Source organism: Amblyraja radiata, chromosome 6 (assembly GCF_010909765.2).
Source record: "Amblyraja radiata isolate CabotCenter1 chromosome 6, sAmbRad1.1.pri, whole genome shotgun sequence".
Lineage (NCBI taxonomy): Eukaryota > Metazoa > Chordata > Chondrichthyes > Rajiformes > Rajidae > Amblyraja > Amblyraja radiata.
Genome location: NC_045961.1, coordinates 26,199,056 through 26,224,802, shown reverse-complemented (window position 1 = coordinate 26,224,802; position 25,747 = coordinate 26,199,056). Strand labels below are relative to the sequence as shown.

General features: G+C 43.1%; 1 protein-coding gene across 4 annotated transcripts in view; it reads left to right on the top strand.

Annotated features, from left to right (window-relative positions):
• The window catches only part of cep126 (centrosomal protein 126), a 110,582-nt gene that overhangs the window by 49,442 nt on the left and 35,393 nt on the right, over positions 1 to 25,747 (top strand). For all 4 annotated transcript variants that reach the window (XR_004412296.1, XR_004412297.1, XM_033022357.1 and 1 more), the window contains exon 5: positions 13,822 to 14,029. Coding sequence is in view for 2 of the 4 variants with exons in the window: in XM_033022357.1 (XP_032878248.1) it covers positions 13,822 to 14,029 (208 nt within the window). In the remaining 2 variants the exon portion in view is untranslated. The remainder of the gene's footprint in view (positions 1 to 13,821; positions 14,030 to 25,747) is intronic.

Genomic DNA, 25,747 nt, shown 5'->3' with positions numbered 1-25,747 from the left:
GAAGGCAATTCTGGATTTAGTGTTATGTAATGAACCGGATTTGATAAAGGAACTTGAGGTTTAGGTGCTATTAGGAGGTAGTGACCATAATATGGCCAGGTTTAATCTACAATTGGAGGGAGAAGGGTAAATCGGTGTCAGTGTTACAATTGAACAAAGGGGACTATGGAGCCATGAGGGAGGAGCTGGCCAAAGTGACTGGAAAGATACCATAGCAGGGATAACAGTGGAACAACAGTGACAGGTATTTCTGGGAATAATACAGAAGGTGCTGGATCAGTTTATTCCAAAGAGGAAGAAAGATTCCAAGGGGAGTAGGGGTGACCGTGGCTGACAAGGGACGTCAGGGACAGTATAAAAATAAAAGAGAAGAAGTACAACGCAGCAAAGATGAGCGGGAAGCAAGAGGATTGGGTAATATTTAAAGAACAACAGAAGATAACTAAAAAGGCAATACGGGAGAAAAGATGAGGTACGAAGGTAAGCTAGCCAAGAATATCAAGGAGGATAGTAAAAGCTTCTTTAGGTATGTGTAGAAGAAAAAATTAGTTAAGACCAAAGTTGGACCCTTGAAGACTGAAAACAGAGAATTTATTATGGGGAACAAGGAAATGGCAGATGAGTTAACAGGTACTTTGGATCCGTCTTCACTAAGGAGGACACAAACAATCTTCCTGATGTACTAGTGGCCAGAGGATCTGGGGTGATGGGGGAACTGAAGAAAATCCACATTAGGCAGGAAATGATGTTGGGTAGACTGATGGGACTGAAGGCTGATAAATCCCCAGGGCCTGATGGTCTGCATCCCAGGGTACTTAAGGAAGTGGCTCTAGAAATTGTGGATGCATTGGTGATCATTTTCCAATGTTGTATAGATTCAGGATCAGTTCCTGTGGATTGGAGGGTAGCTAATAGAAACATAGAAACATAGAAATTAGGTGCAGGAGTAGGCCATTCGGCCCTTCGAGCCTGCACCGCCATTCAATATGATCATGGCTGATCATCCAACTCAGTATCCCGTACCTGCCTTCTCTCCATACCCTCTGATCCCCTTAGCCACAAGGGCCACATCTAACTCCCTCTTAAATATAGCCAATGAACTGGCCTCGACTACCCTCTGTGGCAGGGAGTTCCAGAGATTCACCACTCTCTGTGTGAAAAAAGTTCTTCTCATCTCGGTTTTAAAGGATTTCCCCCTTATCCTTAAGCTGTGACCCCTTGTCCTGGACTTCCCCAACATCGGGAGCAATCTTCCTGCATCTAGCCTGTCCAACCCCTTAATAATTTTGTAAGTTTCTATAAGATCCCCTCTCAATCTCCTAAATTCTAGAGAGTATAAACCAAGTCTATCCAGTCTTTCTTCATAAGACAGTCCTGACATCCCAGGAATCAGTCTGGTGAACCTTCTCTGCACTCCCTCTATGGCAATAATGTCCTTCCTCAGATTTGGAGACCAAAACTGTACGCAATACTCCAGGTGTGGTCTCACCAAGACCCTGTACAACTGCAGTAGAACCTCCCTGCTCCTATACTCAAATCCTTTTGCTATGAAAGCTAACATACCATTCGCTTTCTTCACTGCCTGCTGCATGTTATATCACTTTTTAAGAAAGGCGGGAGACAGAAAACAGGGAATTATTGACTAGTTAGCCTGACATCGGTGGTGGGGAAGGTGCTGGAGTCAATCGTACAAGATGAAATAGGGGCACATTTGGATAGCAGTAACAGGATCGGTCTGAGTCAGCATGGAGAAATCATGCTTGACTGATCTTCTGGAATTTTTTGAGGATGTAACGAGGAAAATGGACAAGGCAGAGCCAGTGGATGTGGTGTACCTGGACTTTCAGAAAGCATTTGATAAGGTCCCACATATGAGATTAGTGGGCAAAATTAGGGCACATGGTATTGAGGGTAGAGTGCTGACATGGATAGAAAATTGGTTAACAGACAGGAAACAAAGAGTAGGGATTAACGTGTTCAAGAAGGAACTGCAGATGCTGGAAAATCGAAGGTACACAAAAATGCTGGAGAAACTCAGCGGGTGCAGCAGCATCTATGGAGCGAAGGAAATAGGTGACGTTTCGGGCCGAAACCCTTCTTCAGACTGATAGGGGGTGGGGGGGGAGAAGGAATGAAAAGGGGGAGGAGGAGGAGCCCGAGGGCGGGGGGATGGGAGGAGACAGCTCGAGGGTTAAGGAAGGGGACAGCAAGGGCTAGCAAAATTGGGAGAATTCAATGTTCATGCTCGCCGGCCGCAGACTACCCAGGCGGAATATGAGGTGCTGTTCCTCCAATTTCCTCCAAACACAAGGCGTAGCTATGGGCACACGCATGGGCCCCAGCTACGCCTGCCTCTTTGTCGGGTACGTCGAACAATCCTTGTTCAATACCTACCAGGGCCCCTTCCCCGACCTCTACCTCCGTTACATTGACGACTGCTTTGGGGCCACCTCTTGCACTCACACACAACTGACTGACTTCATCCACTTCACCACCAACTTCCATCCGGCACTCAAATACACCTGGACCATTTCCGACACTTCCCTACCATTCCTTGACCTCACCATCTCCATCGCAGGGGATAGACCCACTGACTCACATGGCTATCTGGACTACACGTCTTCCCACCCTGCCCCCTGTAAGGACTCCATCCCCTACTCCCAATTCCTCCGTCTACGCCGCATCTGCTCCCAGGATGAGACGTTCCACACCAGGGCATCGGAAATGTCCTCGCTCTTCAGGGAACGGGGATTCCCCTCCTCCACCATAGATGAGGCTCGCACCAGGGTCTCATCCATACCCCGCAACACTGCTCTCTCTCCCCATCCCCGCACTCGCAACAAGGGCAGAGTCCCCCTAGTCCTCACCTTTCACCCCACCAGCCGGCAAATACAACAAATCATCCTCCGCCATTTTCGCCACCTCCAACGTGACCCCGCCACTTGCCACATCTTCCCATCTCCCCCTATGTCCGCCTTCCGCAAAGACCGCTCCCTCCGCAACTCCCTTGTCAATTCTTCCCTTCCCTACCGTACCACCCCCTCCCCGGGCACTTTCCGTTGCAACCGCAAGAAATGCAACACCTGTCCCTTTACCTCCCCCCTCGACTCCATTCAAGGACCCAAGCAGTCGTTCCAGGTGCGACAAAGGTTCACCTGTATCTCCTCCAACCTCATCTACTGCATCCGCTGCTCTAGATGCCAGCTGATTTACATCGGTGAGACTAAGCGGAGGTTGGGCGATCGTTTCGCCGAACACCTCTGCTCAGTCCGCAATAACCTACCTGAACTCCCGGTGGCTCAGCACTTCAACTCCCCCTCCCATTCCCAATCCGACCTCTCTGTCCTGGGTCTCCTCCATTGCCAGAGTGAGCAACACCGGAAATTGGAGGAACAGCACCTCATATTCTGCCTGGGTAGCCTGCGGCCGGCGGGCATAAACATTGAATTCTCCCAATTTTGCTAGCCCTTGCTGTCTCCTTCCCTTCCTTAACCCTCGAGCTGTCTCCTCCCATCCCCCCGTCCTCGGGCTCCTCCTCCTCCCCTTTTTCATTCCTTCTTCCCCCCCACCCCCATCAGTCTGAAGAAGGGTTTCGGCCCGAAACGTCACCTATTTCCTTCGCTCCATAGATGCTGCTGCACCCGCTGAGTTTCTCCAGCATTTTTGTGTACCGTAGGGATTAACGTGTCTCTTTCAGAATGGCAGGCAGTGACTAGTGGGGTACCGCAAGGCTCGGTGCTTGAACCGCAGCTATTTACAATTTACATCAATGATTTAGATGAAGGGATTCAGAGTAACATTAGCAAATTTGCAGATGACACAAAGCTGGGTGGCAGTGTAAACTGTGAGGAGGATGCTATGAGAATGCAGGGTGACAGGTTGGGTGACTGGGCACATGCATGGCAGATGCAATTTAATATGGATAAATGTGAGGTTATCCACTTTGATAACAAAAACAGGAAGGCAGGTTATTATCTAAATGGTGTCAAGTTGGGAAAAGGGGAAGTGCAACGGGATCTGGGGGTCCTTGTTCATCAGTCAATGAAGGTAAGCATGCAGGTACAGCAGGCAGTCAAGAAAGCGAATGGCATGTTGGCCTTCATAACAAGAGGAGTTGAGTATAGGAGCAAAGAGGTCCTTCTGCAGTTGTACAGGGCCCTAGTGAGACCACACCTTCAGTATTGTGTGAAGTTTTGGTCCCCTAATTAGAGGAAGGACATTCTTGCTATTGAGGGAGTGCAGCATAGGTTTACAAGGTTAATTCCCAGGATGGCGGGACTGTCAGATGCTGAGAGAATGGAGTGTCTGGGCTTGTATACTCTGGAATTTAGAAGAATGAGAGGGGATCTTATTGAAACCTATAAGATTATTAAGGGTTTGGACACGCTAGAGGCAGGAAACATGTTACCGATGTTGGGGGAGTCCGGAACCAGGGGCCACAGTTTAAGAATAAGGAATAAGCCATTTAGAACGGAGATGAGGAAACACTTTTTCACACAGAGAGTTGTGAGTATGGAATTCTCTGCCTCAGAGTGCAGTGGAGGCCAGTTCTCTGGATACTTTCAAGAGAGAGAGCTAGATAGGGCTCTTAAAGATAGTGGAGTCAGGGGATATGGGGAGAAGGCAGGAACGGAGTACTGATTGGGGATGATCAGCCATGATCACATTGAATGAAGGGCCGAAGGCTTATTCATGTACCTATTGTCTATTGTCTATTGTCTATAAATATTTCCGCATTCAACTCCTTATAATAATAATCATTATTGCGAGGTGAAGATCTAGTGTTTACTTCAGCTGAAATGAAAGGGTGGGAATAATTAGAACAGGATGCATAGATGTTACTTCAGTATTCATAGAGTCAGTGATAGTGTGGAAACAGGCCCTTCGGCCCAACATGTTCCAGCTACACTCGTCCCACCTGCCAGCATTTGGTTCATCTCCCTCCAAACCTGTCCTATTCATGTATCTGTCGAACTGCTTCTTAAATGTTGGGTTAGTTCCTGCCTCAACTACCTCCTCTGACAGCTTGTTCCATACATCCACCACCCTTTGTGTGAAAAGGTTACCCCTCAGATTCCTATTAAATCTTTTCCCCTTCACTTTAAACCTATGTCATATATTTATTTTAAAGTTTTGTATTTTTAGCCCATAAAACATTATAGTTTTGATAAGTTAGGAGCATGACAGCATTAATGTAAATCTTTTTTTCAGTAATAATAATAATAATAATAATAATAAATACTTTATTGATCCCCTCAGAGAAATTCATATGTCCAGAAGCTCCCAACCAACAAACCCACAGATTCAAAACGAACGCAGACAGAAAATACATAGAATACAATGTGGACACTACCTGAGAGCAATAAATACTTAAAAAGACCAATAATTAACAGTTAAAAATTAATAATTGCAAAAATGCATCCCCCTACAGCCTAGCAGTCCGAATTATAAAATCTAATGGCTGCAGGGGTGAAGGATCTCCTGAACCGCTCTGTTCTACAGGGCAGGGAGAGGAGCCGGTTGTTGTTCCGAGTGCTCTTTTGACTCTCCAGAATTATATGGAGGGGATGCCTGGGGTTTTTCAGGATGACCTGCACCTTGTGCCTCATACGCCTCTCAAGCACCTCCATCCCAGAGTCTACTCTCCCCTCCAGCACTGAGCTAGCTCGATTAACCAGTTTGACCAGCTTCCTATTGTTTTTTGCACTAATGCTGTTGCCCCAGCAGACAACAGCATAGAAAATAACGCTTGCAACCACTGTGTTGTAAAACATGTGCAGCATATCCTTACACACATTGAAGGATTTGAGCCTTCTGAGGAAAAAGAGTCTGCTCTGGCCTTTTTTGTAGAGGGAGTCAGAGTTGACAGACCAGTCCAGTTTGTTGTCAAGGTGCACTCCAAGGTATTTATATGTCTGCACCACCTCAATGTCAGCCCCTGCAGCGTTGACCGGCTGAAGGGGGAGCTTGGACCTGCCAAAGTTAACCACCATCTCTTTAGTCTTTGTTGTGTTCAGGGTGAGACAGTTCTCTTCACTCCAGGCACAAAAGGCACTGGTCAAGTTCCTGTATTCCTCCTCCTGCCCGTTCCTTACACATGCCACAATCGCTGTATCATCTGAGTATTTCTGTACGTGGCATGTGTCAGACTTATAGTTAAAGTCTGCTGTATACAGGGTGAAGAGGAACGGGGCCAGAACCGTTCCCTGTGGGGCTCCAACATTGCACACCACTGTGCCAGACACACTGTCCCCCAGCTTGACAAACTGTGGTCGACCCGTCAGGTAGTCGTGTATCCAGGAGATAAATGTGGAATCCACCCCCATCTTCTTAAGCTTGTCATTCAGAATCAGGGGTTGGATGGTGTTGAACGCACTTGAAAAGTCGAAGAACATAATCCTCACATAGCCACCGGGTTTGTCCAAAAAGGAGTAGATCCGGTGCAGCATGTAGAGGACTGCGTCATCCACCCCAATGTTCTCCTGGTATGCAAACTGTAGTGGGTCGAGTGCGTGCTGGACTTGTGGTCTCAGGAGACGAATGAGTAGCCGCTCCATTGTTTTCATAATATGAGATGTAAGGGCCACCGGTCTGTAGTCGTTGATCTCGGTCGGCCGCCCTGCTTTGGGAACCGGCACGAGACATGATGTTTTCCACAGACCTGGTACCCTCCCTGACTGGAGGCTCAGGCTGAAAATGGTCTGGAGCGGTAGTCATCTTCACTAAAATTCCACCTAGAGAATAGTTTGTTATTTACTGTAAATGTTCCTATATCTTCTCATTTATTGTAATCATGTTTCTGAGCAACTGCCTTATGCCTTCTGGTATTCCTTTTCAACCACAAATTATGAACTCTCAACGCAATAAAATTAAACCAGCTGTGAACAGGTAACATCTAAGAAAAAGCAAATAAATTAATTATGAAAAGGGAGCTTTTCATAACCGAAGCTTTCCATAACCGAAGGAACCTGCAGTTTAAATATAGTGAAATAATGTATAATCTCAGAAAATTTCAACAGATTCATACCAGTTATGAGAGCAGATCCAAGTTTCTAAAAGTTTGGACCAATTATGGTAGATCCAAAAATTCTGGAAACAAGTAGAAGATTTATATTTAAAACAAAAAACAACAAATGCTGAAAATGCCAAAACAAAACCAAAAAATGCTGGAAGCACACAAGCTAGGAAAGTAACACCAGCAGGATAAGAAACAGAATTGATGTTTTAGGTCAAGGACCCTTCATCAGAACCAAAAATGTAAGAAGAAAAATGTTCTAAGATGCATAGAGAGAGAGAGTGGACAGAAAAGTTAAAATGTCTGTTATAGGTTACTTGTCAAAGGTCTAATAAATGGTCAATGACCCAAAATATTGACTGAGAATTTCCAGCATTTTAAAGATATTTGCAGGTTTCCTTTGTTTTTCACAAATCAAAGTTGTCATATTGGTAAATACTTTAAAACACGGTGCCCATTTGGCCCTTGTGGTTGCGGAAGGTATTTTGGGTGTAAAGGGCCTGTCCCACTGTACGAGGTAATTCAAGAGCTCTCTCGAGTTAAAATAAAATCAAACTCGTGGTAAGCACGTAGAATGTACGTAGCGGGTAGGTCGGAGCTCGTAACGTCTCTTAGTGGCTCGTAACGCTAACGGCAGGTACTCGGGAAACGCGGTAAGCTCGTGAAGACTCGTGAAGATTTTTCAACATGTTGAAAAATGTCCACAAGAGCCCCGAGTACCTACGAGCGGCTATTACTGTAATTCTCCGAGTTCGAATCAGGGGAAACTCGTGAGAACTCTTGAATTACCTCGTACAGTGGGACAGGCCCTTAAGGGTATTTCTTTTACAGGTGGGCTGGGCAGGTGGTGAGTGCATGGATTCTCAACATCTCCCAATGTACAGGGGTTTTTTGGGCATTGGTATAGCTGTGGTAATATACATGTCACAACAGACCACAGACGGTGTTGATGAATATATGGCGTTGTTCATAGTCTGGGTTTGGGGGGGGGGGGGGGGGGTTGTTCATTTGTTGATTAAAGTCAACTGGAGGAATGCAAATGTAAGAATGGTAAGGGATTGTAAGTAGTATTCATGCTGTAAATACAGTGCCCTCCATAATGTTTGGGACAAAGACACATCATTTATTTATTTGCCACTGTACTCCACAATTTGTGATTTGTAATAGAAAAAAATCACGTGGTTAAAGAGCGCATTGTCAGATTTTATTAAAGGGTATTTTTATACATTTTGTAGAAATTTTTCACCATGTAGAAATTACAGCTATGTTTATACATAGTCCCTCCATTTCAGGGCACCGTAATGTTTCGAACACATGGCATCACAGGCATTTGTAATTGCTTAAGTGTGTCCTCCTTATGGCAGGTATAAGTGAGCTCTCAGCACACTTTTCCAGTCTTTCCGTCACCTTTGGAAAATGTTATTACTGTTTATCAACATGAGGACCAAAGTTGTGCCAATGAAAGGCAAAGAAGCCATAATGAGACTGAGAAACAAGAATAAAACTGTTAGAGACATCAGCCAAAACTTTGGCTTACCAAAATCAACCGTTTAGAACATCATTAAGAAGAAAGAAAGCACCCGTGAGCTTACTGATCGAAAAGGACTGGCAGGCCAAGGAAGACCTCCACTGCTGATGACAGAAGAATTCTCTCTATAATAAAAAAAAAAACAAACACCTGTCCGACAGATCAGAAACACTCTGCAGGAGTCAGGTGTGGATTTTTCAATGACCACTGCCCACAGAAGACACAAGCTAAAGATGGCTGCAATGCAGTCCTGGCAGAGCATCACCAGAGAAGACCCCCAGCCCCCCCACTTTTTTAGCGATGTTTCACCCGAGAGTTAACGGCCAGCCCAGCGGATGTACTTGGGTGACCGACACGGACGATTCAGTGTCTGCAGGAAGCACCAACCTCGCCCGTAACACACCGGGAAGGGGGGTGGGGGTCAGCAACTCACCGCGGTAGGGGTGGCCTAGTGGGCCGCTGAACCATGAATGGGGGGTGGGGGGGAGGGAGAGTGATGGCTTCCCACACTCCTCATGGAGCCGTGAGGAAGCGAGCGACAGGAGGAGGGGCCCGGTTCCTGTGGTGGAACAAACAAGGAGAAGTTGTTCCAAGAGACATACAACATGGACTTCGGTGATCACACCAGAGGCAATCGGCAGAGAGTGGAGAGACAGCGTTTCAGGAGACCCTTCACGAAGAGGGCTGGGCCTAGCACTGAAGGGGAAGAAGGGCAAGGCAATAGGAGAGATGGACACAAAATGCTGGAGTAACTTAGTAAGGCAGTGTCTCTGGAGAAAATGAATGGGTGACGTATTTTTTCGGGTCGGGACCCTTCTTCAGAGATGCTGTCTGATCCACTGAGTTACTCAAGCATTTTGTATCTATTTTCGGTATAAACTAGCGTCTGCAGTTCCTACACAAGGTAAAAGGGGACCTAGGAGGGTGCTCGTTCAAAGAGCGGGCTAGGCTCAATGGGCCAAATGGCTGCCATCCACTGCACCCATTGACTCCAGCAGCAATATTGGTGCCAACCACACCTCCCTACACGTCAACATCTCCAGCACAACACAACCCCTCTTGCCCAACCCACTGTCCAGCCCCAACACCTGTAGCCCCAACACCCCTCTCTTCCACCCCCCCCCCCCCACCACGGCGTACCCCACCCACCCTGGGGGCTCTGCCCTCCCTCGGGTTATGGGGTACTGTGTGTGCCACTCTCTCACTGACCCTGGGCCCCGCTCCCGGGGCAGTTCCGCCATCAACCGGTCCATCTACACGCCCGGAAACACAGCGATAAACGGAGCGGGCGCGAGTGCCCAGAAACCAGTACCTCAGTGACCTGTCACCCTGATCCCCCGGTAACCGGTTCCCCTGATATATATCCCCCCATTTATTGAGGTAGGGGGTGGCCTGTACCAGTTTTTGGAGGTCAAGCAATAACAAAAATAATAATCACCTGCTCCTATCTCTCATGTAGGCTCTACATTATCTTAATAATACTTCAAACAAAAAACATTGAAATCATTCTTCTACAATGCACTAAAACATGATTTTAATACATCAAATTTAAAATACTCCCTACTGTGGGACCCCCTCCCACAATCTCTTCCCTCGCGGTCATTCCGTTCCCTCGCTGGGTACCCCCGAGGCTGGTGATCAATGATCGCTCAGCCCCCCACTTTCAAAAACGCTCCCCGGCCCCTGTGCTGTGTCCCAAACATTATGGTGCCCTGAAATGGGGGGGGGGGGGGGGGGGTATGTGTAAACACTGCTGTAATTTCTACATGGTGAAACCAAAATGTATAAAAAATAATCTTTAATAATATCTGACAATGTGTACTTTAACCACATGTGATTTTTTTCTATTACAAATCTCAAATTGTAGAGTACAGAGGCAAATAAATAAATGATGGGTCTTTGTCCCAAACATTATGGAGGGCATTGCATGTATAAAATTGAGTGCTTTTGTGTTTTGATTTTGCATCAAATTACATTTCACAACCAGACTTATTAGAATAAATCTTGTTCTTTTTACATAAATACTTCACATTGTATGGATGGAAGGAGGCATCTATCCTGCATTCTACCCACTGTGTGTTGCTATGTCACTGAACTGCAGTTCCCTGAAAAAAAACATATTAACTAAATTCCACTATGCTGCTACTTTGGCATGCATTATAACCATATAACAATTACAGCACGGAAACAGACCATCTCGGCCCTTCTAGTCCGTGCCGAACACTTACTCTCACCTAGTCCCATCTACCTGCACTCAGACCATAACCCTCCATTCCTTTCCCGTCCATATACCTATCCAATTTATTTTTAAATGATAAAATCGAACCTGCCTCCACCACTTCCATTGGAAGCTCATTCCACACAGCTACCACTCTCTGAGTAAAGAAGTTCCCCCTCATGTTACCCCTAAACTTTTGACCCTTAATTCTTAAATCATGTCCTCTTGTTTGAATCTTCCCTACTCTAAATGGAAAAAGCTTATCCACGTCAACTCTGTCTATCCCTCTCATAATTTTAAAGACCTCTATCAATTCCCCCCGTAACCTTCTGCGCTCCAAAGAATAAAGACCTATCTTGTTCAACCTTTCTCTGTAACTTAGGTGCTGAAACCCAGGCAACATTTTAGTAAATCTCTGTACTCTCTCTATTTTGTTGACATCTTTCCTATAATTTGGTGACCAAAATTGTGCATCATATTCCAGAATTGGCCTCACCAATGCCTTGTACAATTTTAACATTACATCCCAACTTGCATTACATACTCAATGCTCTGATTTATAAAGGCCAGCACACCAAAAGCTTTCTTTACCACCCTATCTACATGAGATTCCACCTTCAGGGAACTATACGCAGTTATAATCCTAGATCCCTCTGTTCTACTGCATTCCTCAATTCGCTACCATTTACCATGTATGTCCTATTTTGATTTGTCCTACCAAGATGTAGCACCTCACACTTATCAGCATTAAACTCCATCTGCCATCTTTCAGCCCACTCTTCCAAATGGCCTAAATCTCTCTGTAGACTTTGAAAATCTACTTCATTATCCACAACACTACCTATCTTAGTATCATCTGCATACTTACTAATCCAATTTACAACACCATCATCCAGATCATTGATGTATATGACAAACAACAGTGGACCCAACACAGATCCCTGAGGCACCCCATTAGTCACCGGCCTCCAACCTGACAAACAGCCATCCACCATTACTTTCTGGCATCTCCCATTCAGCCACTGTTGAATCCATCTTGCTACTCCACCATTAATACCCAACAATTGAACCTTCTTAACCAACCTTCCATGTGGAACCTTGTCAAAGGCCTTACTGAAGTCCATATAGACAACATCCACCGCTCTACCCTCATCAATTTCCCTAGTAAATAAATTCTTCAAAAAATTCAAGATTATTCAAACATGACCTTCCAGGCACAAATCCATGTTGACTGTTCCTAATCAGACCCTGTTTATCCAGATGATTATATAGATTATCTCTAAGTATCCATTCCATTAATTTGCCCACCACTGACGTCAAACTAACAGGTCTATAATTGCTAGGTTTACTCTTAGAACCCTTTTTAAACAATGGAACAACATGTGCAGTACGCCTATCCTCCGGCACCATTCCCGTTTCTAATAAAATTTGAAATATTTCTGTCATAGCCCCTGCTATTTCTACACTAACTTCCCTCAATGTCCTAGGGAATATCCTGTCGGGACCTGGAAACTTATCCACTTTTATATTTTTCAAAAGTGTCAGTACTTCCTCTTCTTTGATCCTCATAGTTTCCATAGCTACCCTACTTGTTTCCCTTACCTCCCATAATTCAATATCATTCTCCTTGGTGAATACCAAAGAAAAGAAATTGTTCAATATCTCCCCCATCTCTTTTGACTCTGCACATCGCTGTCCACTCTGACTCTCTAATGGACCAATTTTATCCCTCGTTATCCTTTTGCTATTAATATAGCTGAAGAAAGCCTTTGGATTTACTTTCACCTTACTGCCAAAGCAACCTCATATCTTTTTTTAGCTTTTCTAATTTCTTTCTTAAGATTCTTTTTATATTCTTTATACTCCGCAAGCACCTCATTTACTCCATGTTGCCTATATTTATTGTAGATCTCTCTCTTTTTCCGAACCGTGTCCAATTTCCCTTGAAAACCATGGCTCTTTCCAATTATTACTCTTTCCTTTCAACCGAACAGGGACATAAAGATTCTGTATTCTTAAAATGTCACCTTTAAATGTCCTCCAATTCTCTACTAGATCCTTCCCATAAAACAAAATGTCCCAATTCACTCCTTTTAAATCCTTTCGCATCTCCTCAAAGTTAGCCTTTCTCCAATCGAAAATCTCAACCCTTGGTCCAGTACTGACCTTCTCCATAATTATATTGAAACTAATGGCATTGTGATCACTGGACCCAAAGTGCTCCCCAACACATACCTCCGCCACCTGACCCATCTCATTTCCTAACAGGAGGTCCAGCACTGCCCCTTCTCTAGTATGTACCTCTATGTATTGCTGCAAAAAACTATCCTGCACACATTTTACAAACTCCAAACCATCCAGCCCTTTTACAGAATGTGTTTCCCAGTCTATGTGTGGAAAATTGAAATCTCCCACAATCACTACCTTGTGCTTACTACTAATATCTGCTATCTCCTTACATATTTGCTCTTCCAATTCTCGCTCCCCATTAGGCGGTCTATAATAGACCCCTATGTGTTGCTACACCTTTTCCATTTCTCAGTTCCACCCAAATAGCCTCCCTAGACGAGCCCTCTAATCTATCCTGCCAAAGCACTGCTGTAATATCTTCCCTGACAAGCAATGCAACACCTCCACCTCTTGCCCCTCCAATTCTATCACACCTGAAGCAACAAAATCCTGGAATATTTAGTTTCCAATCACAGCCATCCTGCAACCATGTTTCACTAATCGCCACAACATCATACTTCCAGGTGTCAATCCAGGCTCTAAGCTCATCCACCTTTCTTACAATGCTCCTAGCATTAAAATATACACATTTAAGAAACCCACCACTTCTTATTCTCTGTTTATTATCTTTTCCTATTATCATTATATTTTATCATGTTTTCAATGATTTGTTATGGTGAGCAAAGTATGATTTATAATGTACCTTGTCTCTAATATTGATGTTTTAAATAAGTTAAATTAAAGCATTAATTTAGATTCCAGAACTAAAATTCTGACTAGAGTGCAGAAAGAATAATCTTGCAAATAATTTCTTTGGAATTGCATTTCTAGGACCACTTGTTTATCTCCAAATCCACCAGCTTACAGGCCAGCTACAAATGTTTACCATCACAAGAGTCAACTTTCAGCAGCTAAGGCTTATGCCAAGCTTATGCAAGAGAAAAGTGGTGTAAATTTGAAAAACAGTCGGTTACGCTTTCAGCAGGAGCTGCAGGAGACACAGCGTCTCCTGGGAGAGCAACAACTGAATAGTTTACAGGTACAGTGAAAGTAAAAATAATTTTACTATTATTTGTTCATAGGTTTCTTTCAAAATGAGCTGTTTTTAATATTACAAAGAGTTAGGGAAGATTTAATTTAGTGGAGCTAAATTTGATAGACGCTATAGATGTGCATTGAATTGCAATGCAGAGTGGAACCTTGCCCATTCAGTGTAATGAAGCAGCAAGCCAACCTTATATTGCCTGCTCTTTTTCATAACTGCTTTACATGAAAAGTACTAGAGGTGCTGTTCACTGACTGGACAATTAAACAATGAATCTTCACCAGCAGTTAAAGCTAGCCTGCACTGCTTTGAACTAATCTAAATCTCTTAAGTGGTACATTATGATGAGAGCAGATGCTGGTAGATGTGCAGGAGAGGAATCTATTCTGGGAAATCTAAGAATGGCATATTCAAGAGATCAATTCCAAAATATCTGCTCTGCAGCCTGCATGAAGGATCATGTAGGATTTATAAGACCCATTGTGTCCACACAAGTCAAAAGGAAGCTGCCAGCCTGATCCACCTTCCAATATTATATCGAAAACTCTACAGATCACTGTTCTTCCCATACACTTCCTAGTACTCTTGAAATGTGATGTGAGTTTCTGCCTCCTCTGCTCATTCATGCAATAAATTCCAGGCTCATAGCACAAAGAAATCTGCTAATCTACATTTTCAAGCAAGCCATTTATATACATATATCCCAAAGAACAGAGGTCCTGGCACTGATCCCTGCCGAACACCACAGGTCACAGACCTCCAGTCAGAGAAATACTTCTCCACCACTACCCTCTGGCTTCTATTGCCAAGCCAATTCTGAATCTATTTTACCAAGTCATCCTAGATCCTATGTATCTTAATCTTCTAGATCAGCCTACCATGAGGGACCTAGCTAAAATAAAACAACGATAGCTAAAATAAAACAATTTCTCCACTTTGATGACCTCGAAAAGATCATCCACACATTTATCTCCTCCTGCCTAGATTACTGCAACTCTCTTTACACTGGCATCAGCCAATCTTCCCTGTCCCGCCTGCAACTGGTCCAAAACGCCGCAGTGAGACTCCTGACGGGCACCCGAAAAAGGGACCACATCACCCCGATCCTGGCCTCTCTCCACTGGCTCCCTGTGCGGTTCCGTATACATTTCAAGACCCTCCTCTATGTCTACAAAGCCCTCAATGGGCTTGCCCCCTCCTACATTAAAAGTCTTCTCACCCACTACTCCACCTCCAGGTCTCTCAGATCGGCCGACTTGGGGCTGTTGAATATTTCGCCTAGGCATAAGCTTAGGGGCGACCGCGCCTTTGCGGTTGCAGCTCCTAGACTGTGGAACAGCATCCCATTTCCCATCAGAACTGCCCCCTCCATCGACTCCTTTAAGTCAAGACTAAAAATTTATCTATACTCCCAAGCCTTTCCTGACGTCCACTGAGCAAGGGCTATATGTATATATGTATGTAGTTTGTTTGTTTATACTATTCTTATAACAAATGTAAAGCACGTTGGCCAACGAGAGTTGTTTTTTAAATGTGCTATATAAATAAATGTGACTTGACTTGACCTTGCCAAATTCCATGTAGTCAAAATCAACTATTCTATACTCAATCATCTTTATCATCCCCTCACAAACCTCAAATCAAATTTGTACGCCATGACTCCCCCTGCACAAACCATGCTGACTGCCCCAAATATCCCAACCATGCACATTTCCAAATTCATGGTACTTGGAGTCAGCCCTCCCCTTTGGGTCCTCGACTTCCTGATCAACAGACCATAATGTGAGACGATAGAAGGCAAATCATTCTCTACAATAATCTTCAACGGTGGTGTCCCTCAATGATACGTTCTTAGCCCCCTTCTATACTTATGACTGCGCAGCCAAATACCAATTAAATTCAATTTACAAGTTTGCAGATGACACCACCGTAGTGGGTCAGATATCAAATAATGACGAGATGGATTACAGAAAGGAGATTGCAAATCTAGTAACCTGGTGCCAAGATAACATCTCTCTCAAAAACAACAAGACAAAGGAGATTGTCATTGACTTTGGGAGGGAAACAGTATACACATGTACGCATTGATGGCATCAATAGTTTCAAGTTCTTTGGAATAAATATCACCAGCAATTTGTCCTGGACCAGCCACAAAGAAGCAATGGCCAAGAAAGCACACAAACACCTCTACATCTTTAGAATGCTTAAAAAGTTTGGCATGTCCCTATCAACCCTAACCAACTTCTACAGATGCGCCATAGAAAGCATTTTATCGGGATGTATCACAGCAAGGTTTGGGAACAGCTCCATCCAAGACCACAAAAAAATTGCGCAGTTGTGGGCATAACCTAGACCATCATGTAAACCAACCTTTCCATGGACTCCATCTACACTTCCTGTTGCCTCAGCAAGGCCACCAGCATAATCAACGACCAGTCTCACCGCAGTCAGTCTCTCTTCTCCCCTCTCCCATCAGGCAAGAGATACAGAAGCCTGAAAGTGCATACCTCGAGATTCAGAAATAGTTTCTTCCCACCTGTCATCAGGCAACCGAATGGTCATCTCACCTGCTAGAGCGTGATCCTGATCTCCTATCCACCACATTTGAGATCACTGAACTATCTTTAATCAGACTTAATTGCACTAAATGCTATACCCTCCATCTTGTATCTGCGCACTGTGGAAGCTTGATTGTAATCACGTATAGTCTTTACATTGACTGGATAGCTCGCAACCATAAGCTTTTCATGGTACTTTGGTACACATGACAATAATAAACTGAACTATGCATTTCCAGATGTGAGTAGATCTTATCACTAAGAATCTTCTCCAATAATTTTCCTACCATTGACCTAAGGCTACCAGCTTACAATTTCCTGGTTTGACATTACTGCCATTTTTAAACATACATTGGCAATTCTCTCGGCCTCTGGGAGTTCATCAACAGCTAAAGACGATGCAAAGATTCAGTCCCCAACAATATCCTCGCTTGCCTCTCTCAATATTGTTGGATAGGTTCCATAAAGACAGGGGGAACTATGCTTTGATATATTTTTAATCTATAGATCTCACTACTTTAATTATTTCACCACCTAACCTCCAAATATTCTATGATAGAGAATTCTGCAGGAATTATGCAGTTCAGTCATTGACAGATTCACATTTGCAAGATGCTTTTAATTATTTACCCCAAGAAATGTCTGCTATTGTTCCCCTCCAGCCCTGTTTAATGTGCAAATATTATTGTCAATGGAGGGGTGGTGGTGGAAAGAGTGATTTCAATTGATGCAAAGCCATGAGGCATTTATAATCTTAAACCTGTGTTACAACTCACTCCTGATGTGGGCCAGTATATCTCCCCACTGGCAAGATCTATATAAATCTATATAGATTTATATACACTCTATACAGTATACTTTATAGATCATTATAGATGTATATACACTCGATAAAGTGTACTTTATAGATAAGGACAGTATATACATAAAGACAGCGATGAAGATTAAGACATTAGCTGATGCATGAATCGGTTAAATTTGCCTCTTTCTGATAATAGTGACATGGAACTTTTACCATTGCAAGAAGCCCTACCTATTTTTCAGAGATAGTTATTGAAACATGCAAAATAGGATCCAATCCAGATTTTTGAGTGCAGATAATTGTAGTAGAAATATCACTGCAGCATCTGAAGGATGCCCCATTTCAAGAGACAACAAACTCAGTTTGAGAGACTATTATAGGGATGCATTATAAACCTTTCTGATCCCATTTACTCTATGTTTACACTGTTTTATACAAATGATGCCAAGTATTTATAGAAGCAAACAGGAGCAAAATTGCAGTGAATCAGAATTCCAACTTCAGTTGGCAAAGGAAGTCACGGATCAGAAAATCCAGAGTGGAGCTGGGAGTGGAGAGGGCATGCAGGAACCATGGGCTGGCATTCAGGCAGCAAGCCCAGTCGGGCATGGTCTGGCCCAATGAATTCCAATTTGCAACTTGTTTATTTCGTTTACAGACATCACAGGCAATACATTTTATTACTCACTAACATTCAACTGTGTTGATTCTTCCATATGCTAGAATATTTCATATTTAAAACAGGATTTAGAAATTCTGATTTACTGTTAAGAACACAGTATTAATAAAGGGTGTGCACGTGAAACATCTATGAACAAAGAGTTGACTCTTTATTCCGATATAGAAAAAAAACTCTTCTAGTTACATGCATTTTTGTTTCAGTATAAGTTTCCTTTCACTGAAATCAATGTAACTACCTGTGTAAACTTGTAAAAATGTCCATTGTTTTATTGTGAACCTCCTTGACAAGAACCAATAGGTGTAGTAAACTTTTGATAAGAATCTATTTCCAGACAGATGGTCCTAATCTTACATAGAGCAGTGTCAAGTTGCTTTCTCTTCAACAAGCACTGGGTTTACAATACTTTAGAGCCAATTACCTCCTACTTGCAGATCTCATGATTACACTTTCTTTTTGGCAACATGAGAAAATGCTGTTTAGAATAGTTATATTTTCTTCATAGAGGACAATAATATGTTCTACAACTATTAAAAGTAGCAAATACTTCAGATGAGATGAGATTGATGCAGACCTTCAGAGTAAAGAAGTTTACAATATTGTATTGGACGTGGCCAATGTAATGAGATCCCGAGAATGTAGTTCACAGGTAGAAAAAATTGAGCTAATATTATCACTTTTTGTTTAAAGCTCGTGTCAGTGAAATATTTCAAATTTTGTGAGCTAATCATTGAAGCATATTTTAGGCATTATTCACACATCCAGTAATTGGATAGTGCAACAGCAAAAGCCTTTACAAACAAACCATGGTTGGAGTGTAGTCATCCGATGACATGTATCTTTCTGCAACACTGTTGATGCTAACTTGAACCATCAATGAACTGAAGGCAACTGTGTTAAATACGCATATGAAATCCAAGAATTAGCATTAAGAAGCTTAACCCACCCACATCTTCAGTTACATCCAGACGTTTTTGGAGATCAAGTTGCAGTTGGAGATATTACAATTTTGAAAAATTGTAAGGAACAGAGCTCGTTACTGGAATATTAAGATACTGCATGGGTATCAGACATTTGTAGTTTGTTGAATATGCCAAATGCTGTGGATCATGATACAGAAGGCATAAGGCCCAATGAGCAAGACCACGGTGCAATGCAAGGGATCATGTAAAGAAGGCTCTAAACTACAAACAATAAAAGTAGCTGATGACAGTTCTCATTCTTGCACTTAGCTGAAGACCAGTATCTCAGGAAATGTCCTTTATTTTTCACATGGTGGCTAGAGTTGTCTGCCACAGAAGCACAGCTACAGCCACAGGAAATGCCCAAAACCATCTTGCTCGTGGAGCTGATGGGGTTAGTTGGTGAAAAATGCCTCTTATGATCCTTCCTGGCTGAAGATTCTCTGGTAGAGAGGTCACAGAAACTCCTGTTGCATGGAGAACAGAATTCATATTTTTCCTGGTAATGATAAGGTGGTGGGCGTAAGCAGTTTGATGATTGCGAGCTTCCCTGCATTTCAGGGAGTAGTAGATTGCATCCATATTGCCAAGAATATGCACCTTTGCCTGACGTAATTTTCCTGAATTTGCGGACCCTTGCTACATAGTCATCCTTGCAACAGTGAAGATGAACTGTTCTACATATCTATATAACTAAAAGTCTCATCATGCCCACTTCCTGTCTGCGCTGCATATTGATTTTTGAAAAAACGCTCCCATATATCGCTATGATTTTTGGCCATCTTACTCATAGTCTTCCTCTGCTGAGGCAGCCCCGAGGATTTTTCCGATCGATGAAAAATAAAAATGTTATGAATGTTTTAAAAATCTTGAGATCAGCTGATTGGTCCTCTCGCCTGTCAATCACCATGATGAAAGTAAAGCCACTTCCGGGGGGGGGGGGGGGGGGGCAGGACTATAAAACCCTGGATGCCTGGACGTGAGTCAGTCACTCTGGAAGATCACGAGGGAGAGGCCACAACTGTGATTCTAAGCTGTGAATTAACTGAACTGTGAGTCTGCAATATACTTGCAATAAATGATTTGTTAGCCCTTAATGACAATGCAATGAGTTGTTTGGCCTGCCCTGCCTGTGCTTGAAACTGCAATGCAACATTGGAAAGGTGCCGTAGAGCTTGGTGCTGGGACCCCAGTTATTTACAATATATATTCACGATTTAGACAAGAGAATTAAATGTGACCTCCAATTTTGCGGATTACACAAACCTGGGTGACAGTGTGAGCTACGAGGAGGATGCTATGAGGCTGCAAGGTAATTTGGATAGGTGGGTGAGTGGGCAGATGCAAGGCAGATGCACTATAATGTGGATAAATGTGAGGTTATCCACTTTGGTGACAAGAACGGGAAGGCAGATTATTATCTGAATGGTGTCAGATTAGGAGAAGGGGCGGTGCAACAGGACCTGGGTATGCTTATACATCAGTCACTGAAAGTAAGCATGCAGGTACAGCAGGCAGTGAAGAAAGCTAATGGCATGTTGGCCTTCATTGAAAGAGTATTTGAGTTTAGGAGCAAGGAGGTCCTACTGCAGTTATACAGGGCCCTGGTGAGACCACACCTGGAGTATTGTGTGCAATTTTGGTCTCCTAATTTGAAGAAGGACATTATTGCTATTGTGGGAGTACAGCGTAGTTTCACCAGGTTAATTCCCAGGATGGCGGGACTGACATACATTATGATGAAATAATAGGTCGACTAGGCTTATATTCACTGGAATTTCGAAGGATGTGAGGCAATCTTATAGAAACATATAAAATTCTTAAAGGATTGGACAGGCTAGATGCAGGAAAAATGTTCCCGATCTTGGCGGAGTCCAGAACCAGGGGTCACAGTTTAAGAATAAGGGGTAGGCCATTTAGGACTGAGATGAGGAAAATCTTTTTCACCCTGAGAGTTGTGAATCTGTGGAATTCTCTGCCACCGAGGCAGTGGAGGTTAATTTATTGGATGTTTTCAAGAGAGAGTTAGATTTAGCTCTTAGGGCTAAAGGAATCAAGGGATATGGGGGAAAAGCAGGAACGCGGTACTGATTTTAGATGATCAGCCATGATCATATCATTTCGAATGGTGGTGCTGGCTCGAATAGCCAAATGGCATACTCCTGCACCTATTTTCTATGTTTTTTTCTATTAGTTTGCTGCACCCTCAAGCCTATTTTTCAATAAGACCCCAGGAATAAATGCAATTGGACCTGGAGACTTACAGATCTACAGCATGAACAGTCTGCTGAACGGACAAAGAGGGCTATGTAATAATCCTGAACTGATTGTAGAACTTCCTGCCCTTTGCATCTACATGGCCTGTGATATCCCCTGGTACAGCTTCTTCTCATGTGATCTAAACACAGGAGAGAAGAAGATGCCATTATCACATCTGTCAGTTGCTCATGACATGCACCTCTGCAACTGCACTGACCAAAACTCTGATAAATTATTTGATGTTTAAGAAGGAACTGCAGATGCTGGAAAATCAAAGGTAGACAAAAATGATGGAGTAACTCAGCGGGTGAGGCAGCATCCATGGAGCGAAGGAAATAGGCAACGTTTCGGGTCGAGACCCTTCTTCAGACTGATGTGAGAGTGGGGGGGGGGGGAAGGGAAAATATTTGATACGACTTTCATCGTGATTGTGATATTGCAACATTTCTCAAAATTGTGTTTGATTGGGTTTAAAAAGCTTTGCTTAATCAGAATCAGAATCAGATTTTATTGAAGAAGGGTTTCGGCCCGAATCATTGCCTATTTCCTTCGCTCCATAGATGCTGCTGCACCCGCTGAGTTTCTCCAGCATTTTTGTATGCCTTCGATTTTCCAGCATCTGCAGTTCCTTCTTAAACACATTAGATTTTATTCGCCAAGTATGTTTTACAACATACGAGGATTTTCACTGGCCAGGTCAGTCATACAATTAAAAGCAACAGATCACTCAAAACACATTTTAACATGAACATCCACCACAGTGACTTCTACACATTCCTCACTGTGATGGAAGGCGAAATAAAGTTCAAGTCCTTTCCCTTAGATCTTCCTCGGTCGTGGGCCTCGAGCCCCCGTTGCCGGGATGGTCTTGACTCCCGTAGCCGGCGGCATTCGGGCCCTCCGCGTCGAGGCGATCCGCTCCCTCATCGAGGGGATGTCAGCTCCCCCGCGCCGGGCGATCGAACCTCGTGTCGGGGCTGGACGAACCTTCTGCGGCGTTGGAGCTCCCGACTAGCCTCACCCGAGACTGCGAGCCCTTGGTGTTGATTCCGCGGTGGGAGCGATCCCAGGCAAGGGATCAGCTCCGATGGTAAGTCTGCGCCCCGCGGTGGGGCCTACGACAGTCCGAGGAGGCTTCCAGCTCCATTGATTGAAGGCCGCAGAGCCCGGAGAATGTGATCCGAAAAATGATCACATCTCCGGGAAGGTAGGAACCTGAAAAAAAGTTTCCCCCGATCCCCTCCCCCCTCCCCCCACACAACATTAAAACAAACTTTCAACAAACGCTAAAAATGAAAAAAAAGATGAAGAAATGAACAGACTGCCGTCAGGGCGGCCATCTCCCCCGGCGCCCCTAGTCTTGTCAGCAAGTCTGCCACACAAATTAGTCTACTGCTTCATCTAAGAGTGCGGAAATGACATTGTTAACTTCAGCAGTGAAATCACTACTTCCTCACCTGAACCTTTGGATGTGGTTCCAATTTTGTGACTTTCAAAGATCTCTGGGTTAGCATATGGTTTATAAGATTGCAACAACTTGTACATCAATATGATTGCAAGATGCCAAACTAACTTGATGTGAATGGATATTCGATTTCTGCTCCTAATTGACTTCATTGTCATTTTCATTTCTTTCTTTTACCTCGGTTATGTTATAGGCACAGAGCACAATTCTATTCATTCCTAGCAGGTAGCACATGCCTCATGTCTTCCCAAACTCTCCCAGCTTTCCAACATACGTAGGTTGTAGTTGGCTTGCTATCATCGCAAGTGCCTCCTGGATGCCCTTCCTCACTACTTTCTGGTACGTTTAACGCTCTGCATTTGCCACATTCTTTGCAAGGTGCTCAGATGCACCCAATATCGTCCTCCATAATCCAGACTTCTGTAATAACATCATCACCAATATATTATTGATGGGACTTCTTTAAGACTGTAGTACTGGTTGCTGAACAAAATCTCACCACCTCAGGAGTTATAAAAGTCTCTGTCCACACTCAACTTGCTATTTCAAGTATAGAACATATGACAGCACTCTAGTAGATCATCAGCACTAACTAACATGCATCACACCTGTGAGTTGCTCAAGCTACTGATTCAGAAGCTTGAACAATACATCATCTAAGCTCTCCTGAAATCTGGGAATTACACTTAAGATCTTCTGCATGTGGCAACATTTCTTAAACGTTGATGAAGTTAAAACCTGTTGATTTTATCTTGGACAATATACTGGTCTGCTGTAATTTGCAAAAAAATCCTAAATTTGACTGATAAATTAAGCCAATCAAGCAATAAGGATGAAGCTACATTGGACTCATTGATCAACCTGTGAATAAATACCAACAGACGAGATCAAAGCTATGACTTCAAAAGGCAGATTCCATGAATGCTTTAATAACTAAATTTTTTGTATACATTCTAACTTCAAATCCATTGGAGGTTTTCTCGCTTCACGCAAATGCTAACTTTAAAAAATAACAGAAAATAAAAACTGAATTATGATGCATGCGTTTATTTTGAATTTATTAATACAATTTGCAAATCACTGGCAGGGCTATTCCTAACTGACATTCAACTAAAGAGGCAGTTAATCTAAATGGTCCATCTGGTATCACGTATAAAGCAGACCAGTTAAGTAAGGCAGGTTTCCTTTTCTGAAAAACATTAATGAACCAGATGAGTCTTTATGATAATCCAGGAATTAACGGTATACTGAGACTTGCTCTTTATATATCAGTCCATATGTTACTTAATTTCTTGAATCTGATTTCCCATCTACTTTGTGGTGGACTTTGAACACGTTCTAGATCAATGATCCAAACCTCTGCCTATTAGTCCAATAACTCAATGTTAAATTTTTAGTGACGTCATACAACATTCCGACCACTAACCTTTGACACCACATATTATATTTTTAGAGTCACTTGTTTAAATATTAAGAGAATTTGAAATAGGTTAATTTTTAAGTATGGACCGTGCTTGGGCAGTCCATTTGACCACTGATTACTTTTAAACAAGCACTTAATGTTTGGTACACTCTTTGGGTTTTGTTGATTTAGAAATAAAATCATTATAATACTATTTTCACAATGTGCAGTAAAATCCCTGTGTTAACGTGCAATTAACAATACAACTTTTCAAGTTATTTGATTTTTTGATTTTGTTGTGGGTTAGTTGCAATTTCTAAACTTCATGAGGTTAAACCTAATCTAACTAGGAAATGACAGGACATGAATAAAGGATATAACAGGTGTGAAGGAATGCCAGGCAGTGCAAAGAGAGATAAAGAATGTTATTTTGGATTTGATGAAAGAAGTGCTTATACAAGGCCATGAGACTCAGAAAGTACAGAAACAGGCTCTTTGGCCCAACTTGCCCATGTCGACCAAGCTGCCCCATCTACACTAGTCCTACCTGCTCACGTTTGGCCCATATCTCTCCGCCAATGACCTATTGACAAAGCCAGGTTTGTGGATCCTCGGCTTTCTTCTTCTGATGTCAACAATCGATTCTATGGGTTTTACTAATGTTGAGAGCAAGATTGTTGTTCTGGCACCATACAATCTGATGTTCGATTTCCCTCCTATCCTCTGACTTAGCATTATCCATAATTCATCCAACAACGGTCAGGGAAGATGGAGTTGAAACTACAGTGGCTTGCAAAAGTTTTCATACCCCTTGAACTTTTCCACATTTTGTCACCTTACAACCACAAACGTAAATATATTTTATTGGGATTTTATGTGATAGACCAACACAAATTGGTGCATAATTGTGAAGTGGAAGGAAAATGATACATGGTTTTCAATTTTTTTTTGTCAAATGGGATAGTCAAGGACGGAGTTAAAGGGAAAGGGAGTAAAGGGATAGTTAATGACCCCCAGAATAAACAGGAAAGAAAGCTCACAAAGGGATAGGAAAGTATGGTCAAGTGTAATAGGGATTGATGTGAAAGATGAGATGCGGAAGGAATTAAAAATATTGTATATGAATGCGCGAAGTATAAGAAGTAAAGTAGATGAGCTAGAGGCTCAGTTAGAGGTTGGTAGATATGACATTGTGGGGATTACTGAGACGTGGCTGCAGGAGGATCTGGCATGGGAACTTAATATTCAGGGTTATACATCCTATAGGAAGGACAGGCAGGTAGGTGGGCAGAGGAGGGGAAGTAGCTCTGCTGGTGAGGGATGGAATTCAGACCCTTGCACGGGAAGACATAGGGACTGATGAAGTAGAGTCACTGTGGATTGAGTTGAGGAATGGCAAAGGCAAGAAGACACTAATTGGTGCATCTACAGACCCCCAAATAGTAGCCCGGATGTAGGGTGTAAGTTGCAGCAGGAGTTAAAACTGACATGTAACAAAGGTAATGCCACTGTGGTGATAGGGGATTTCAATATGCAGGTAGACTGGGAAAATCAAGTTGGTTCAGGACCCCAAGAAAGAGAGTTT